Source organism: Metopolophium dirhodum, chromosome 2 (genome assembly GCF_019925205.1).
Source record: "Metopolophium dirhodum isolate CAU chromosome 2, ASM1992520v1, whole genome shotgun sequence".
NCBI classification, from domain to species: Eukaryota; Metazoa; Arthropoda; class Insecta; order Hemiptera; family Aphididae; genus Metopolophium; species Metopolophium dirhodum.
In genome coordinates this window covers 38705500-38727482 of record NC_083561.1, presented here as the reverse complement: position 1 = coordinate 38727482, position 21983 = coordinate 38705500, and the positions used below count along the sequence as shown (strand labels likewise).

The window sequence follows — 21983 nt, the reverse complement described above, 5'->3', positions numbered from 1 at the left end:
ATTTTTTCACGACAATATAAATAGCTACTACCTATCGTCTGTCGAACTTAATTGCCGAGAACCAATACTGAAGTTTCGTTCGACGAGGACAGTTGACGTTCAAATTAAATTGCTCGTTCAGTCCAATATTAATAACGACACTCGTAAGTACACGCATGTTTGTTAATTTTAATTAGACATGTTACATCATATTATTGTAGGTAATTAGGGAATAATATTTTTTTTAAAAATCCCGGTTAAATGGTTTTGATCGATTTATAACTTATAAATTGTATTCATTTAAATGTTTATTGATTTATTCAATGTAATTTATTTATTTACTTAATACTTATATTGAAATATTAATTCGAAAAAATTTAAATCGAAGAAGTTATTGCGGTATAAAGAGTGAACCAATACATTTTCATTGCTATTTAATTTACTATTGACCAACTATCGTTCTATAATTTTAACTATATTTTTGTTAAAATTATAATTATTTACCTAGCAGCCAGCAGGTAAAAAATATTTAGTATTTTGAAACCCAAATTTAAAATTATATAAAATTCTGTCATTTATCCATTTTCAAATTAAATATTAAATGTTAATTGTTTTTTTCTACATTTTGTTTAGTCTTTATCTTGATTAGAACTTTGACTTATATAATCTAGAAACTTAGTTCAACTGGAAATACTGATTGACCTTATTCTTAATTTGTTTGTCCCAAGAAATTTTAAAAGTCAAATTAGATCAACAAATTAGAAAAATGGATATTCTAGTATTTTATACGTAATATATAACACGCGGTACAGAATTATATATTATAAAATATGTCTTCGGCTCCACTTTGACCGGGACAATATACATTAAATTTTTAATGTCCACACAACAGACTCTAAAGTCTAGATTAAAGCAGACTATTTATTGTAAATTAAATTAGTCATCAACCCTCATTCAAATCGAAAAATGATACCAGATTAAAATGTAAAACAATTAAATTTGTTAATAGGAATTACGAACTTGGAAAAAATCTAAACGGAAATGTCTTAGTAAAATATGTCACCCATTTAATTTGAAAAAGGTTAAAATATGTAATGTACACTTCACAGGCAGTATATTTAAAAACAATTCAATTTTTATGATAGCATTTAGGTTCATAAGACGAAGTCACACCGATGTGTGTCCGTCTTGCAAACGTATAGCATAGCAAAATTTGTGTTTAGCAGTTCCAATTGTGTGTAGTAACCTTTAGAGTGAATTTAACTTAAGGGGATTCTACCCGGTGATTTCCTGTATTTGCCTAACACACGAACGACATAGAATTTTAGACGTGTTCTTTGCCAAACGTATATAGTAATTGATAAAGTGAAGCGTTAAGAATTCTGAAAACAGATTGGTCGTCAATTCTACTTGAAATCAACTTTCCCGCATTTTTGATATTATCACTCAAATTCCTAAAAACGTTATATTAAAAAAATTGTAATTAAAAAATTGTCATATCGTGGGTTTAGAATGAAAAGGTTTTAAATTGTTTTTATGAAATTGTCCAGGAGAGCAATATTTTAAGGTTTGAGTTCAAATATTTTACTCCTTGTACAACATTTTTTTAAAGTTTAAGTTCTTAGGCATACAGCAACTTGTATAGCTTGTAATAATTTGCTGTATTGGTTGGTACACAAATTATAAAATGTTTCGTATGAAAAGGTTCTACAATATTAGAACCTGTTTACCCTATTATCAAATTTGAAGGTAAGAACATTTTCAGGGTTCTCTCGTTGGTTTTTACAACATTGTAATTTTTAAAGGACTAATGTGTATTTTTAAATATTAATATTTTACAAACTTTAATATTTAAGCTAACAACACAAAATAATAACTGCTAATTGTAAATTTTTAAAATGGTAGATTAATAATGGTATGTTATGCTTTAGTAATACGAAGGCGTAACCTTTTGTTATGAGTACCTACTTACCTATACTATTGAGTTATTAGTTATTAGTTATTACAAATATAAATAAATACGTATATTTGAAATTCAGAACAAGATTTTTCTAGAAATTCTCTATTTAGTTTATTATGTATAACATGTTTCCATATTACCTAATCTAAATGTACATTAGCTTATAATTTATCACTTAATTGATTAACATTTCATACCTCAATAAATGCCATAAAATATTGTTATTCGTAGATAGGTAGGTGCCTAATTTAGTTATTTTTTCAAGTTCTATAGAGAATAATATGCAATTTGTTATCGCAGCTTTTCTTCTTTAGAATCAATATTTTAACAATTTAGGTATGCCTACACGGAGTTAAGTGTAGGTAACTAAGCTATAACATATATATAGGTAAAAGTAGGTAGCTACTAATTTTATTTTGTGAAAAAACATAATTTCAAAATAAGTTAAATATTTTATTAGTCTTTGAGGTTTATAAATATAATTAAAAAATGTACCTAATCTATAGGTAATATTTCAGGTACCTACCTAATATAATAAAGGTATTGATAGACATTGCTTATTTAAACCTAGTTAAGGGAGGGGGGAGAAAATAAATAATGTATTAAAATAATTTCGTTAAGTTAATAATATTCATACCATGAATGTTTTCAAGTTACTTACTGATTCAGAAAAGATGCAATTTTAAAAATATAGATAAAAAGACATTAGATTTGAATAGCTCATTTGGCTTATTGTGTTAAAATTGTGTACATCGTTAAAACCAATAATTTAGGTGTAATTAGCAATTATGTTATATTTTTTTTTCGGTTAAACTGTACACTTTGAAAAAATAATATAATTTACAAACACTATCAGATTAACCATGAACTGTGAACAGTAGATAGGTATACTAAAGAGTAGGTATATTACCAAAACATTTACGTGGACTATGATCTTACATAATAATAATGTCAGTACCTATTCACAAATAGGAATTATCACTAAAAATAAAAAGTAAACACATCATTGATCATTGGTACACTTCATTATTACAATACCATTAAAATTCACTTGTTTAAAAATGATAACATAATGTACCGATACAATATTTCACTCAATAATGAATTAAATAATAAAGTATAAACGACGTCTATAGTAAATTACTAATATAGAACAATAATTTCAATCTATATACTTTAAACGTTTGTTTTAACAATTAAAACAGTATTATTGTAATTATTTTGTTATGTAAACTATTCACCTGACCTGTATTTTTATGAGGATGTCAGAGCACTATTTGTTTTCTCTCTCCAACCCACGCGCAACATGGACAAAATGCATTTGCACAGAATCGTTTTTTCTATGTTTTTAAGTAATCTTAGAGTAAAATCACTCATTAAAAAAAAGATAGAGAATAATATTTTTGAGGGAATGACATATAGATTTCTCTAAATATTGTTTCAAAACCATTTAAACATAATTTAAATGTACAACATTTTTTTGTTTATTTTGAAAGTCGAATACAAAGTCAAATAACAATAAAATATAAAATCGATATGTTATTCCCTCTAAAATATTATTCTCCATCTTTTTTGTAATGGGTGATTTTACTCTGAAATTACTAAAAAACATAGAAAAAACGATTTTGCGCAAATGCGTTTGTCTATGTTGCGCGTGGGTCAGAGAGAGAAAACAGATGGTGCGCTGAAATCTCCTCTTAAGATGTCAATTTAATAATTCAATGAGGTAATACATTTTAACTTATTAGTATTATAAATTATATTTTATTACGGTGTTAAATATGTATCTACTAACACAGTTATACACTTACGTATATGTACAATGCGTAAATACTAGTATTTATAATCAATGCTCCTACTAAAGATCGGATTTATCCTCTATTCGGGTTTATGATTATTCAATTTACGATTTTTTTTTGGCGTTGTTATGATTTATGTGACCTTAGATTTATATAGGTGCAAGAACTTGGATTAAATAAAAGAATTATTTTATAATTTAAAATTATCTCAGGTTAAAGTTTAATAATGTATGTTAACTGTTTTTAGCATGTTTAAATATTATACCTTCCTACTTTTTTTTTGAAATCTTTTGGCGCGAATAAGAACCATTCAGGATAGTCATACTCACAACTCATAAATCATGATAGACTATACTTGAGAAACTAAATTTATACACGATACATTTGGCTTGTTCTTACATTTAAGTTTGATAATAGATTAATTGACAATTTTCTCTAATATTTAAGCTTATACTACAAAAATGGAACTGCTGGACGTACATGTTGGTACCTATATTATGTTTTAGTAAAACGGAGACAACACATACGGGTACGGCGTCCTATGTTTTGAGTGTACCAAGGTCATTGAGCAGGCCACTGTAATGGATATAATATTATTATCTCTGAATTTGCTATTTTCAAGAATATTTTATAATATTTTTTTCTATTAAGATACGGTTTCCTAGGCGCGGCTAGCGACCGGCCGCACCATTACTGCTCACGGACGAGTACAGCCGCCGGCCGCAGCGGCTATAATACTGATCCATAGGCCATAGCAGAACAGTCGTTTCAGCGGCTCTAGTATATTAAACTTTTTGTTGCCAAAACTCCCAAAACATACCTAACATAATATATTTATATTATATTATTAACTATTATAATATTATTATCTATATCCATATCATATACCTTATACCAATCGTATATTATAATTGTACACATGATTTAAGATAGTACCTACAACCTACTATCTTAAACCGTGATTGTTCTATGATTGTACATAAGGATGCGTCGCTACTGCGCATGTGCCCTGTCCTTGTGCTTCGGTGCTTCGTAAGACGCAGTCGGTCTCCGACGCATATAACTAGTAACTACTATGTTCTGTCTGTTAGTATAAGATCTATGATCTATATATATATAAACATATGTTTGTCTGTATGTAATTAAGGGACTCTAAAACTACTGGACTGTTTTAAATAAAAGTTATATTATAAATTCCTTGAAACTTGAAGGGTGTTTAAAACTATTTTTTCTACCCTTATAGGTAGCTCTATGGTAGTATTAATTTAGTTTTCAGCTCACGAAATAAGTATATTTTTTTTTGTTTATTTACAGGTTATTTATAATTAAGTAGAAATAGGACATAAACATTTTCTTACAAATATATTTACAAAGAAAAAATTTTTGGCACGAGCAACTCCGGGCGGGACAGCTAGTATCATATATGATTATTGTTATTAAGTTATAACTTTATGAGTTATAAACTTATTATAGGTCATTACTCATTACCACGTATCACAGAACGGCGTGTGAACAGGTTTGTGGTATAATAGCATTACCAATAATAGTTTAATTATTTTTTAAATTACATTGTGTACCTATACAAAATAGGTAACAATGTGTTCACTTAATTATTTTCCTGAAAATATTTAATATAATATTATTAAATTGTAATTTGTATCAAAAGTATAGTTTTTCATTGAAAATTAAAATAAAAACTATTTAAATTCAACCAATGTTATTATTACAATATTTCAATCATTGTAGAACTCTTCAATTATATAAAATAACTTGGAAGCTTTACAAAAACACTATTTCATTAGTATCGTTTTTGTTTGGAGCGATAAATGTTAAAATGTATGGTTATTTAAACGATGTGTATTTTGGTTTGAGATATTACTTTTGTTAACTTTTGAAATTTTAGACTTTTTTTCGATTTATGTTAATAAATGGTTTGTTTCTCAATTAAAAAGCTTGAAAATTGAATATAAGGTTCCTTTTAAGTTTTCCTTTCAGTAATTAAAAAAATATCGAAAATACATTGGGATAAATAGGCATTTGATGGTTTAACTTTAACAAAACTGGATATTTGATTTTAGTTATGGTAATTCAAAAAATATTTACTGTAGCATTTTGATACATTACACTATTATTTATAATAATATTATTATTATTTCCTATGGTTCTATACACAATGAAATTTTCAAAATAGATTAATTTTAGCTCCTTATACCACAAATCGTTTCACACAATTCTATGGTATGTCGGTTTTGACTGTTATATAATTTGGAAGCAATATTTTTAGCAACAACTATTAGTTAAACCCACTAAATTAAAAAAAAACAGTAAACACAAATAAAAATATTAGACAAGATAAGCCAGATATCATTTGAAATATTATATCCCGATCTATTGTCAGAGCGAGAAAAATCCAATGATGGCTCCCTTATTTTTTTCATTACGGACTAAATTTAAAAACAATACAAAATATAACAACATATTATATTCTAGATTAATATTAATTTTTACATGATAAATTATTTACTACCTAATAGAGTTAATAATTATTGTCAAAAATAATATAAATATTTAAAAATATAATTTGCAGTACAATGACGATTGAAAGCAAATTGTTTAATCTGTGTATTGATGAGAGTCCACCCAGGAATGAACCATTAGTAGCCAAGTATATGAGGTATTTTAATTTTTTTTAAAAATGTTTTTGGTTTGAGTACCTATCTAATTTTAATAATTCATTTCCATAGGAGTTTTGCTTTTCCTGTACTATCGAAACTAAGTCCATTTAACATATCCAAGACAGGTAGTTACTTATCAGCAAATAAGAATGTAATTTTACAAAAATATGGAGCGGTAAGTACCTAATTTTTTAAAAAATAATAATTGAATATGCAATATTTTTTATAGTAATAAAATATCATGAAGAGTAATTAAAATGTAACCGCAGTAATTTGGGCTTTATTTACATGAGTTGGGTATCACATTTACTTACTTCATTCTAACACACTATGCCCAATTACAATATTTTATTTAGTTATAATAAGTACCTATACAGTATACATCATTTTATTAATAGGTGTATAATTGATGAATATAGATTTTTTCATATACAAAGTTCATATTATTTTTTTATATAATAAAATTGCATGATTCCTTGGGATTAAGACACTTGGTGTATAGCAACTATAGTACCTAAATACATTATACATAGACACATAGTTAGTGTATTATGTAGGTACATTTAAGATAACGGACAAGGTGGTTTTAAATTGTGATTCTATTGTGATGAGTTATGATAGGAATTCACTAATTATATTTACTCCTTTATGTTTAAAAGAAAGTATAATAATGATTAACGTGTGATATTATTATAAAACATGATTGACCACGTGCTTTTAAATCATGCTATATAGAGTTTAAGCTGATATAAATTGAAAGTATAACGTGATTAGTAAAATGAAAAAAAAAATATTATTATAAATATTTATAGCTATATTAGTGAAAAAACATTTTAAACCTTGACCTGAATAGTGAATTATTGTTATGATATTAAAAATAACATTATTAATTATTACACTTACTTATTTCTGGCTGTCATCACTTACGGTTTATATGCAGTTGAAGATTGTCCTACAATTTTTATTTTTCATAAATTAAAAAGTGTATAGGTACCTACCTACTTATATAATACCTTTGAGATATATTTTAACCATCCAACAAATTAGTTTTCTTTCTTTTCCATGTTAATTATTTACATCAGCTATACCTAGTACAATATAATCATATTCATAGTAACAATAATTTTGTACACTCCATTTTCTATACATATTTGTAATGGTGTTTTTTTGTATACCTACTGTCAAACAGCTATAAGCAGAACGATAATTTCTAATTTTTTTTTTAAATTATTGATATAAATGGACCACAATATTTTATACAACATTGAAATGAACATTTTCCGTACACGAAACTAATTTGGAAAAAATACGTATGTTTTATACTGAAAATCGTACATAGCATCTGATTAAAAGCATAAAAAAAAATCGATTAATAAACAATACAACAACACATATAGGATATAGGTTTACATATTTAAAGTCGCAAGATATTGAGTACATATAAATTAATATGTGCATGTTCTGTGTATATATTTGGCTACTAACTACTATGTACCTACATAATTTGTCTATAACTACTTGTACAAGAATATTTTTTAAAACAGAAAATATTATTATCTCAGTCAACATTGAAATGTCAATGTGGGTACCTCCTTTCAAGCTCAAATTACAATCGCATCATGTTTAAATTGAGTCAATTCTGTTAACAATTAGTATATTGTGTACTTTATTAGTAGGTATATTTTTAATTTTTAAAGCTTGAATTTTTAACTCTTATTTGAATATTATGAATGGCTACTAACACAACTTTATACTTTTTAAGTAAGTACCTAATTATTTTCCTTAACAATAATCGTGATCACTATATTTAAAAAATGAAACACAAGTAAATAAAAATGTAGGTACAATATAATTGTTATCCTTTAACAATGAACATAACTACTATTTTTATTTTGTTCGATTAAATCTAGCTTATACTTTATAATTTGTTTTTGATTAAATTATAATAGATGTTGATGTAAAAATGTAAAATATAGGTTACGTATTATAAATATGTCATAGTGTTTTACATTTTATTATATGGGTACAATTAATGACAGCTAAATATTATAAATAGGCTAATAGCCTTATATATTTTAATTGGTCTTATAGAGGGAATCAGTACCCATGCTTAGCATATAAAATGTATAATTTCAGGAAGCTGAAAATGATATTACATCAGTTTTGGAAAAATTGGATTCTTTAATATCAGATATTTTAAGTAATTCACCATTTAGAGAATTAAGTTCTGATAACATAGATGTTAAAATTTGGAATAAAATTCTCGATGATTTTTCGGATCAAGATGGAAGTCGGCCAACTTGGATGTATACTAACTGGTTGTATACTGAATGTTATATACATCGTCGTATATTTGAAGCCTTTGAAACTAGGTTAGTGGTTGTCTGAATAATAGTTTCGTACAATTATTGAAGATACGTTTTCATTGCCATTTGCCATTACATTTGTACGTAATTATATTCTTATTTTGTATATTTTAGTACATTCTTAAAAAACTATGATCCATTCTATGAGCAAAAAATGAAAGCTTTATCGCATTGTGAAGGAGCTATGGATATTTTGGGAAAATTCCTAATCAAATATTTCAATAAAAACGATGTTCAGTTAAAAAATCTTCGTGAAGACTTACCGAAAATCATCAAGTGTGCTTTGTGGGGAAATCGTTGCGACCTTTCACAAACTGGTGGTGATGCTATTGCACAAACTGAGAGCCCGTTAGATTTGGTTGAATCATTACAAGATCTTATGCTTGCTGACGAATCATCTAAAATAGTTGATTTTTTATTTACTTCACTCAACGAATCCAAAGACAACAAAATTTTAGGTAATAATTGATTTTATCATGTTTTTTATAAACTAACGGTTTGTATTAATACCTAGCTAAAGTTTTTTTTACATAAATACATAATATCATCAAAATGTGTTATTTTTTAAACTTGTATTTTACGTCCATGTTGACCAAATGTTTATACTTATTAGTTATTCTATATGCCATTTTTTTTCAGATATCATATTGGACAATGCGGGCTATGAACTTTTCACGGACTTATGTTTAGCTGATTATTTGGTGACATATAAATTCGTAAACACTGTACGGTTTCATGGAAAAGCTATACCATGGTTTGTATCTGATGTAACCAGTCAGGATTTCACAGCTACTATAAATTGTATAGCCCATACATCTAAGAGTGAAACATTAAAGGAATTAGGCAAGCGTTGGGAAGGTTATTTTAAATCAGGTATGTGAATGTGATATCAAATAAATTATAAAATATAAAATTAAACCAAATATTAAAACTATACTATTTCAATCATTTATAACAAAATCGGGAAAACGGCCAATTTTTTTTGATCAAAGAGGTTAACAAAAAAATATGTTAAGATTAAATTTTTAAGATTCAACAATTAAAGTCGAATAACAAATCTATTGTTTTTTATATTTCTGTGCTTAATATATGCAGATTATACACTCTTAACAGTTAAATATAAAAATGAATTTCTATGGTATAGAAACCAGGGAAAATTTCTGATTTGAATAGTATATGTCCTGTATAATGACATTATGGATATTTAACTGTATAATTTATTAAAATATAGAATACTAATGTATTAGTAATTTAATAAATTCATGATGGTAAAATAATGTCTATGTTATTATATTTACAGGTCAATGGACATTTGAAAGTGAACAATTTTGGACATTGCCATTCAACTTTGGTCAAATGAAATCATTAGATAATGAATTATATTCCAAACTTTCGGAGTCATTTTTAATCATATCCAAAGGAGATCTTAACTATAGGAAACTAGTTGGAGATATATTTTGGGAGCCTACAATACCTTTTACTCAAGCAGTGGGCAGTTTTAAGCCTTCTAAATTACTAGCATTAAGAACATTGAAATCGGATATCACTTGTGGCTTAGCAGAAGGTTTAGCAGAACATATATCAAAAAATGATCCAGACTGGTTAAAAATCGGCAAATATGCCGTTATTCATGTAGATGGTCTTTAAAATGTAGTATTATCTATATCGTGATTAAAAACATATATTATTAATTTAGATAAATTAGAAAATTATTGTTATCAAGAATTAAAACATGTAATCAAAATATATTGAATTTTAATTAGTTATTATACTGATTACACATTTTATGGTGAATATATTATATTATACTAGCTTAAGTTATTATTAGCTTATATACCAACTTATTACATGCTAAATCATATCTATATATAGACTATAGATAAGAAAATATAAATAGCAACTTTTAATATTTGTCTTAAATTTATATTTCAAGTTAAATATATACTCGTATGTTTTAAAATGTTTTACAATTTATTAAATGTAAGTAGTGAATTTTAGAAATTATTTTAATTTCTGTTTTTTGAATATTACAATATTATACATATTATAAAAAAAAAAGTTTTTAATTATTTAATGGGAAATCTTATGTTTAAGAACGAACAAGCGTAAACATTGATCTTTCATAATAATATGTATGGTTGGGGGTTAAAAAATTTATTCTTTTGTGGTTGTTTTTATTATAATAATTTGAAACCCCCATAAGATTAATATTGGTAAATTGTATGTGTTACAACTTGGGTGTATCAGAATAAAATCATCTCTAAGGATTGCTCGTTGATTTAGGTGTAATAATAATATATTAATAATCAATGACGCAGTCAGGATTTTGAAATAAACAGGATAATGGTGAGGGGGAATATTTTTTTTTCAGTCAAAAGCTTTAAAATCTATTCATGGTTCTTCATAAATTGTTCTTATAGCAATTTAAAATTGTCAAAAATACATATACACTCAATAATCTTATTGACTTGAATTTCTAGTTTTGACGGAATTGGCTATTTTAAATGAAAAATAAAAATATTTTCAAATATTATCTTGGTTATTTTATTTAAAATATTTTAATGCACGATGAAATTTTTAAAATATTTAGACTAATTTTAAGTTATTAATATCACATAGGTACCTATTTATGTAAATTTACTTAAAAGTTTTTTTTTAATTTAACCAATAAGCACACCCGTACAGTGAGTTGTAGTGATGAGGAAGTTTCGTATTTGATTTTCATAAATGATTAATGATTAGGTTATTAAGTCCTATGTAAAAACGACGAATACTGCGAGTACAAACAAAACAGCATGCGCATATTTAATCGTGGAAAAAATAAAAAATAAATTAATATACTTTTATTAAATTATTCTGTTGTCCATATAAATACTACCTATAATGAATTATAGATGACTAGATAACTAGGTGAAACCCATATTAATATAAATCGTAAAAGCTGATCAAGAAATCTTGAAACATATATATAATTATTAACTACTTGATCATAAGACAAATATAGATACACATACTTGGATTTTTTATTTACAACCTAATATAATTGTGGATATCTGGTATTATGCCATTATGAAAAGATTACTTTCCACTTAATGAGAGCATGTTGGCCGTTGGGGCCAGCCCTGTTCGCTCACATTTAGCGGTTGGTTGCTCGTAAAAACCGAAATTAGTTTTTAAAAAAAATGTATAATATCAATAAAAGTTTTCATTTTGCACACGTGAACCATATAATTTAACTATATAATTTTTAAAAAAGGTTAAATTACTACATAAATAAAACTAAATATAACATACTAAATACAATTACTATTTGAATGTGGATGGCGTACAAAACGTTATAATTGTTCGTTGTCTAATTTATTTAGTGTTGATCTGGTTGACAAAATGGGCAAACGCATCAAGCTTATCAGATGGAGTATTTCCGTTATCCTCTTGTATGAAACCCGAATAAATTAGTCGTTTTTATTTTTTAAATACATATTATGTGTATATTCTAACGCTATGATAACCTACCTTGTTAATATACATTTGTATTGGGACCAGACCATTTTCCCCATATTACGTGGATGTCTATATTAACCGGTGCCCACATTAGGCGGAATCCACTGTACCTGCACCAAGTCACAACTCGCTAAAGTTTCTTCATCTATGTGTTGGTAAAGCAGTTGCTTACTCGTAGTAGTCAGAGGAAAATATGGCCATAGAAAAATATGTTCAAATACAAAGAAGCTCATGGACAAAATGTCCAAATAAATATGTCCATACACAAAAATGGTCTTCAAAGAGTTAATTTAAATAACCTTTTAACAACATTCAAATAAGCTTTCAAAATATCTACTCAATAATAGGAACACTAAATTGTTATTAATTTATTTTACTATTTTTTTTCATTGGCCATTTCTGTACGGACATATTTTCCTCTGATAATTTTTCAATTTTTGTATACCTATGGACATATTTCCAATGGAAATTATTACATTGACTTCTTAGTTCTTACTCATAGGTCTGTGCCCCATTCGACTATACTATATATATTAAAATTAAAAAAGTTATGATGTTAAAACTTTTAAACTATTAAATTATTTTAAGAATTGATAACACGTCAAGTGTCTGGTAAATTTTCCATGGCTAGCTAATTAGTATGGACATGGCAACATGTCTTTAATGGAATTGGAGGAACGTCGTACTAATAAAATAATTGGTTTGGGCTTTGAAAATCTTCGTAAGCAATGTTACGACGGTGGTACGATATGTTGGGTAAAAGTAATAATTGTCAAATCCTTGGTAATAAAAAATCCTATTGGTTTTCTACTACTTAAGTTACTCACTTAATAACATTATGTGTACCTATTTAATAAAATTAATAACAAATTTTGTGGTACAATATTATCCGTCAAGGTAAATCTATTTTAACTGTATTATAGAATTATAATTAATGCCATCATAAATATTTAATAATGTAATATACCTATTGATTGTAAATTACAATCTATTATAAATATATGCTTACGATTTTTAATTCAATCAATTATTGGCTATCTATTCGTTTAGTTTTAATCTAATTTTTAATAAGTATATGAACTATGAATAAGTAATTGTTTATTATGAATCATTGCAGTAGTATGTTTTGGTATGTTCTGGGTCCCCCGCAAATCCGGCGAATCCGGCTACCCCGCCCAGCCTATAGTTATATGCTATCGCGACCGTGCTCGGCCGTGCCCCCTCCCCTCTCATTCATCACATGCCATGCAGGCCCTTCCCCCTCCCATCTATACCTATCACATACATTGCGAGTCAATGCCACGCGCTGCCATTCCCCTCCATGCCATGTCATGCCTTTCTCCAACACGTAACGTGCTATCGCAAACGTGCCTGGCCTTACCCCCCACCCCACCCCCCTCCCATTAATGTCTACCCCCTAAAAATGGTATATCACAAAAATATAATATACATTAAATAATTCAAATAATTTAATTTAATATTATACTAGTATTTAAAACAATATATTAATAATATGTATACCATATAAATAAGTAATTATTAACGATACCTCATAATCTTTAATCGATGTGAAATATGAAAGTCTATCTGTATAACTTATATTTAATAAATATTAACACTATGACGAATTTTTAACAAAAAAATGTTATGCCTCCAGAGAGAATCGAACTCCCCACCCCTAGTTTACAAGACCAGTGCTCTAGCCTCTAACCACTGAACTAGGAAGACCATATATCTATAACTGAGTAAATTGTTATCTCCATTACTCGCACCTTAAGAATTATACTTCAAACTCCAAACTGATATATCATACTTCGATTATCTTCCTCCGATAGTAATATTTAACTAAGTGTACAATTCTATTTAATTATCAGACATATATATTACTACGCTTTAATATATTGCATACAAACACCAACGAGTATATATGATATTACTAAATTTGAAAGTGTTTCACTTTTAATTAACCTTTAATATCTGTAGGAAAATTAACAACCACTGATAATTTTATAAACGATCAAATCTAATTTAAATGATATTTCGATCGTCTTTCGATGTAATTTTTTTTTTTTTTTTTTTTATTTATCAATAAAATTTTACAATTTACAATAACAAATTGATAATTACAATACTTGATTATCTATCTCTTTTAAGCATAGCTTGAGTTAGAGATAGAGAGTGTAACAATGCTATTCTAAAAAAGATCAAAAAAGAAAAAAGAATAATAATATACAATTATATAAGTAAAAAAAACGTGAACAGTTTAGTTAGTTATTTAAATAAAACAATTTTAAAATATAAATATAGAAAAATCAAAAATTACAATAGAAAATAATAGACATTTTTTAACATATTAAAATTTAGAATTAAGATTCATAAAAAGGTAATATCAAAAATAACAGAATATTATTTGACATTATCAAGTTAATTTACTTGAATATAACTATCTATCAATATATTCATAAAACAAATATTAATTAAACTAACTCTAAGAATAAATACTTATAAACACGTTGTTTAACACTACTTTGATGCTGATGGATGTTTTTTTTATACTCATATGGCATTAAGTTGAAGTACGTAGGCCCCAAGTAGTCCACAAACGATTGACCGAAAGATTTTTTGGGATATTTAACGGGAATATTATAAACCAAATTTTCTCTTTTATTTACAGAAAATGTGTTATTTTTCCCCTTTATTAATTGTTTGAAAATAAACATGATTGCTATTTTTTTATAGAGGAATTTAACTGGTAGAACACCCAAATCCCTATAGTTTCGACTGGTCGATCCTTCAAGAGCATACTTATTCAAACATATTCTAACTATTTTATTTTGATTTACTTGTAGCTGTTTTAAAATACATTCACCTAGTCCACCCCAAATTAATAACCCATACTGATAAATCGACTGATATAAAGCAAAATATACTATACGAATTGTTTGTGTAGGTATTAAATTCTTAAGCTTTATAAATTTGTAGATTATTGTACGTAACTTTCCTAATAAATTATGTATATGTAAATTCCATTTTAAATGTTTATCAAAAACAATACCTAAATATCTGATTCTAGAAACTTCATTTATTATTTTACATGTATGTATGTTGCAAAGTTCTGTATTAAGGCATCTATGTATGGTTATTGAGTTACAATTAGTATAAGTTGAGGTCCTATTAATAGAAAAAGACATAAACATAGTTTTATCTTCATTTAATGTTAGATTTCTATTACATAGACATTTATAAACTTTATTCAAACCAAATGTAGCTTTATCATGAACTCCATTCCACGATTTGTCCGAGAAAAGTAGACATGTATCATCCGCGTAAGTAACGACCAAACCATCAATATTAATATCACAGATGGAGTTAATATATAATATAAACAAAATAGGACCCAACACACTGCCTTGCGGAACTCCGTAATTAATAGAACTTTCATGACCAACAACATTATTTATTTTTACCATTTGTTTTCTATTTATTAAGTAACTTTTAAACCAATTTAGACTAACACTTTTTATTCCAAAACTAGGCAGTAACTGTAATAGAATTTTATAATTAACTGTATCAAATGCCTTTGCCAAGTCCAAGAAAATCGCTATTACTTTGTTGCCACTATCTAATTCTTTATATAAAAACTGAGTAGTACTATAAAGAGCGTCCTCTGTACCAATACCAGGTCTAAATCCATACTGGTTTTTAGATAAAAGTTTGTTATTTTCCAGAAAAGTAATTAACCTTACTTTAATTATTTTTTCTAGGATTTTGGAAAAATTTATTAGCAGGGATATTGGCCTGTAATTGTTAATATTCTTACTATCTCCACCCTTTAAAAGAGGTTTAATAATTGCTACCTTTAGATTATCTGGAAAAACACCTTGCTTTAAACTGAGGTTATAAATATAAACAAGCGGATCAATTATTAATTCTATAATATGTTTTAATAACTTAGTCGTTACTCTGTCACAACCAGCCGCAGTATCATCTTTAGAGCTGTTTACAATTTTTAAAACTTCAGCACTCTCAATTTTTTCTAAAAAAAATTTATCAAAACAAAAAGTATTATTAACAATTAGATTTTCATTATTTGCCTCATTACTAAAATTCTCAGCTAATTTTTTTCCTACGTTTACAAAGTATTCGTTAAAAATATTAGATACCGTTTCAGGATCCGTTTCTGCATCAAACATTTGGTCATTAATAACTACCGTTTCAATTTTATCCTTGTTATTTGATTTAGAGCGCGTTATTTCATTTATTAGTTGCCATGTTGCTTTTGAACTATGAGAGACACTCTTAAACTTTTTTTCATAAAAACTTATTTTTGCAAGTCTTAGAACACTTGTATATTTATTTTTATATTTTTTATAATAGGTAGCTAATTTAACATTATTAGGATTTTTCTTACATTTTAAAGATAGAGCTTGTTTATGTCGTGTAGAACATAGTAAACCCGCGGACATCCACTCTTTTAAACGTTTATTTTTACAACTTACCACTTTATTTACAGTTGATAAATCAATAGCCTAACTAATTATATTTTGAAATGAATTAAAACACTCATTAGCGTTAGTTTTGTTATATACTTCAGACCATTTTTCTGTTAGTAATAACAATTTAATTTTATTATGATCAATTATAGAAAAAGTATTATCTTTAGTTTTTAAGGTATTGATTATTGGTAAAGAAACACAGATAGAAAAGTGGTCACTTATATCCGTCTGCAACACACCAGAGTTCACTAAATTAATTAAGTGCTCATTACTGTTAATAAATATATGATCTAGACAAGCATGATTACGACCATTAGGTAATCTGGTATTAATGTTTATAAATGACGCAAAACCACTCACAGATAATAGATCTAGGTATTCATTATTAATTAAATTATCGCCAACAATATTAATATTTATATCTCCAATGAGAACAGTATAGCCACCTTTATATTTATATTCCTTTATAACTTTACTTAATGTTTCCAAAAAACTACGTATATCAGTCGAGGGTGATCTATAAATGCATAAAATATTTATTGGCAGACAAAGATTCATTAAAGAGATTTTCACTATGTTTGATTCTACATAATCGTATTCAAAAAAGTCTACATTAAAAGTGTTTTTAACAAAAATAACTATTCCATCATTTTGATTTCTCTTTATAGTTGAAAAAAATAATTTATAGCCATCAATAGTGTAGTTACAATGAATTGAAGCATAATGCCAAGTTTCAGTTAGAATAATTATATCTAATTTTTCATTATTTTTATCACTTTCTAAAAACAGTATTAATTCGTCAAAATTGGCGTTTACACTTCTAATATTACAACAAAAAATATTTACATAATTATTACTATCTACATTTTTTACATGATAAAATTCAGAAAAAGATTCAAAATAATTAGTTTTATAACTTAGATATCCTTCAATATTTAAACATTTTTCCATTTAAAATATGATATAAAATATAAACAAAAATTACCTGCTTTTTAATGGTGTTCAATTAAATTAGTTTAGATAAAGCGTCCTCATTATCAATTAATATGGCTTTTGTACTTTCACTTTTTTTAATGATTAATGATTACACTTTATGGTATACATAAAGTGTATGATATTATTATATCAATGTAAATAATAAAAATTTTTTAAATGTTTATTGTTATATAGTAGTATTATTCTTTTTTAAATTATATATATTACATACAGTAGTAAAATCTTAAATTGATATACATTATAAATATGAAAATAATAAATACCTATACGTTCTATTCCGCTTTAGGCTTTTCTATGTATGAAATCAGTATATAATATAACATATGCTTAACCCTTAGAGATTATTATATATTCAAAAACATCCGAAAATCATTGAAAAGCTAACTCTCTAAGTTTTATACTATGTTATAATATGTTGTAGGGTAAAACAAATTATTTTAAAACATGTATCATATGTATAATATTCATATTAAATTTATAACACCGTACAATAATTATTGTATGGAGCTACTCACTATTATAATATTTTCAATTAGAAGTCATAGAAAATACTAAATATTACACTTTAAACTTAGGAAGAATATTCATACTAAAGTAATAATATACAATGTTATTTTTTTATTTGATAAAATAATTTTAACTTAATAATATTAGACCTCTATTACCGATATATCGTATAAATACTGAGAAGGAATATTTCAAATAAAATATATTTTACTATATACACGAGACATAATATATACATTTAATTAAAACAATTTAATCGATATACATTACATATCATAGATCATGTAGAAACTAACTAGACATGAAAATATCGTAATATATATATATATATATTTTTTTTAACAATGTTAAAGGTATTAAACATACATACAATGTGGTGATTATTAAGACAATGTCGATTAATATAAATTATTTATATATATAAATTTAAACTCTATACTAAATAATGTTAAATACTTATGAATTAATTAACAATAGATTATATTTTGAAGCAATTATTTATTATAAACGTATATGTCGAATAGTTCTTTAATGGGTATATTTCTAAACATTTTATATATTCGAATGGATACCGTGGGTGGGTGAAGGAGCATTTATTACATAAATAACCTCACCGCTTATTCGAATATACAAGTTCATCGGCTAGCGTGACAGCCAGTTGAACATCAAGTAATCTCCGAGTATCGCGAATAAAATGATAATCTACTAATATCAAAGAGGTAGGGTCCACCTTTGAATTAATTTCTTTATTAATTTCTTGACGATAGATATTAATCCACCTCTTATCAGGAGCGGTATGAGTACGTGTATGCATTTTTTCATACACACGTTGATTCGTCGACATATTGAATTAATAACACCGTCCGATAATTGTAAATACCTACTCACTATTATAATATTTTCAATTAGAAGTTATAGAAAATACTAAATATTACACTTTAAACTTAGGAAGAATATTCATACTTGATAAAATAATATTTTTATATTTACATATCTACATATTTACATTTTTTATACACATTATTTTACATTTTAAATCTAACCTAAACTTAATAATGTATTATTTTACATTTTCTCTATAATATTATACATTATTTTACAATACATATTATATTATTTTACATTTTTATATTTTATTTTACATTTAAAATACTATAAATAGTAGGCTTTTTCAAAAACAATAGTTGAATAATACCCGAGGTTGTTGGATAACTATGCTCATCGATAAGTATTATGTTTTGAGTGAATTTTACTTCTTTATCGCCCAAGGTAATAATATCACCGTTGGCGAGTTTTTTCGGACCATATGTTCTATCTATATGCGGTGAGTGAAACCAATTTTCAATTCCTCGCTGATAATTTTCCTTGATTTTTTTTTTTTTTTATAGGGATTGAAACATGTCACGACGAATGTATCGTACGATAATAACGATACTGAAACTGAACCTAATTGTTGTATGAGTTTGTAATCCATGGACATTAACCAATCGTCATCGTGTGTCATACAAGTAAGTTTCATAGAATTTTTCGAGTGAAAACAATAATAATTAATAACTATTCTTATGTTATAGATTGAAGAAGATAACATCAAAACCTGTAAACAAAACTCAAATATGTACGCAAAGATTTTGAATGTTGTTTTTGTTATCATAATATTTTATTTGTTAACCACGACTCTCATTATTGAGTTCAGGAAACCGATAAAGGTAAGTCACAACTGAAAATGTATTTCGTACGTCTGTAAAATTCTATGAAACTTACTTGTATGACACACGATGACGATTGGTTAATGTCCATGGATTACAAACTCATACAACAATTAGGTAATTGATTTGAATTGATATTTACTTATATAATAATAATTCAGGTTGCCAAGTTCCTAATATTTGTTGTTAGCCAGTTAAATAAGGTTGTTTGAGCAATAATATTATTAACATATTTTTTAATGAGTGTATATTATTTTATATATATATTTTTTTTCAATCAACATTTTCGAAGGACTTATAAGGTAAGGGTAATGAATAGGACTTGATACACAACGTTATTATTTGAATATATATACATATATATTTTATTTACAATTTAAAGCTTTAAACAAATTTTTATCTTCATGTTAATAGAAGTTAATAGAAATCGTAGCAATGTGATTTAAATTTCATACTAACATTTATATATATTATATAGCCCAGAGTTATTCGAAAGTACCTAAACAACTGATACGTGATAATGCTAATTTAATAGTATTGTTCAAACAAGATGAAACTAATTTAAAACATGTATACAATGAACACTGTTCCGGTGATATGTCATATATTCAATTCAAACAATTTTGCACTATGTGTTGGAATCGTGATAGGTATGCATTTGTAGTTATTTGTAAAGATAGTGAACGTGATAGCGGGCGTTATCGATTTGGGTTCGATACCTATGTGATTATATAAACTAGTGTTTATAGTAAAAAGTATCATTTAAAACGCAGTCATGAAGGATGGTAGTAATATATTGGAGGAGTTGGTCAAGGCTAAGGAAAGTATAAAACGTAAATATTCTACGTTAAAAACTGGTGAAGCTAATGTTCAACAGATAATGGCGCAGACATTCAAACCTATTATAGATCCTTTAACTAAAATATCGAATACACGTGATTTATACACTAATCAGACTGAGAAAGAAGATAAATCTGTTGGGTTGGATTCTGAAATCATTAATATCAATGAGGAAAATTATCAGCGAGGAATTGAAAATTGGTTTCACTCACCGCATATAGATAGAACATATGGTCCGAAAAAACTCGCCAACGGTGATATTATTACCTTGGGCGATAAAGAAGTAAAATTCACTCAAAACATAATACTTATCGATGAGCATAGTTATCCAACAACCTCGGGTATTATTCAACTATTGTTTTTGAAAAAGCCTACTATTTATACGGATAACGATTTAAAGGTTTACAAATCGATATTAGTTCAAACATCAGCACATTTAACCGCATCCGGCTTAAAAATTAGAAATACCACTTGTAAAAAATATAAAAATATTATAAGTAAATTATTCCCCTCCAGTGGTGGCGGCGGTGGTGGTGCTGGTGGTGAACTGCTTATGAAAGTACAGAAAAACAACTTAGTGTATTGGGATAACCAGAACGAGTTGGTCGATAGACTTCGATTACTTCTAGCGTCGAAATCAGCTGGTAATACGGGTGTTTCCAATGAGATAATATCTATTTTTGAGGAATTACGAGAGGCTGGGTTAATTAAACGAGATGTAGTTCTCCTCACTGTTGGGGATTACCGTTATCGACTCCTTATCGTAACCGAGTTCGGTCACGATAAAGTGTGCGTCATATTTCGATAGGTTGTGTAGGAAGCACGGCACAAACTTGGGTGTGACAAGCTTGAGGTTGCACGGGGCGCAAAGTGTATGTCTCAGCCGTCCCGACAAATGACAGTGGTCGGCGACTTTACACCTGGCCTCGGTGAACGCTAACTTGCACATATCGCACACACTCTTCGCGTTATGCACACGCACTTCCTCCACACTCATCGAAATCGGCACATTAGTCGCCTTCAGTAGGTTCCCCAACCTGGTCGTAAGCGCGGTCACACTGGCGACAAAGTGTTTGGCCACCTCGTCACGTGATTCCGACCCGCGATACACTACAGGTGCCTGTGGTATGTCGTATTTATCCATAATCACTACGGGCA

General features: G+C 27.2%; 1 protein-coding gene across 1 annotated transcript; it reads left to right on the top strand.

Annotated features, from left to right (window-relative positions):
- Positions 1-20: 20 nt before the first annotated feature.
- On the top strand, positions 21-10831 carry LOC132939569 (damage-control phosphatase ARMT1-like). Its single transcript, XM_061006814.1, has 7 exons — positions 21-143; positions 6326-6412; positions 6483-6588; positions 8550-8785; positions 8894-9237; positions 9419-9652; positions 10080-10831. Exons 2-7 carry the CDS (start codon positions 6330-6332, stop codon positions 10424-10426), a joined length of 1350 nt encoding a protein of 449 aa, XP_060862797.1. The 5' UTR covers positions 21-143; positions 6326-6329; the 3' UTR covers positions 10427-10831.
- Positions 10832-21983: the final 11152 nt, after the last annotated feature.

Coding starts and splice junctions, on each gene's coding strand:
- LOC132939569 (XM_061006814.1), top strand. CDS start 6,330: ATGACGATTGAAAGCAAATTGTTTAATCTGTGTATTGATGAGAGTCCA. Junction 6,589..8,549: donor TTTTACAAAAATATGGAGCG/GTAAGTACCTAA, acceptor GTATAATTTCAG/GAAGCTGAAAATGATATTAC. Junction 9,238..9,418: donor CAAAGACAACAAAATTTTAG/GTAATAATTGAT, acceptor ATTTTTTTTCAG/ATATCATATTGGACAATGCG.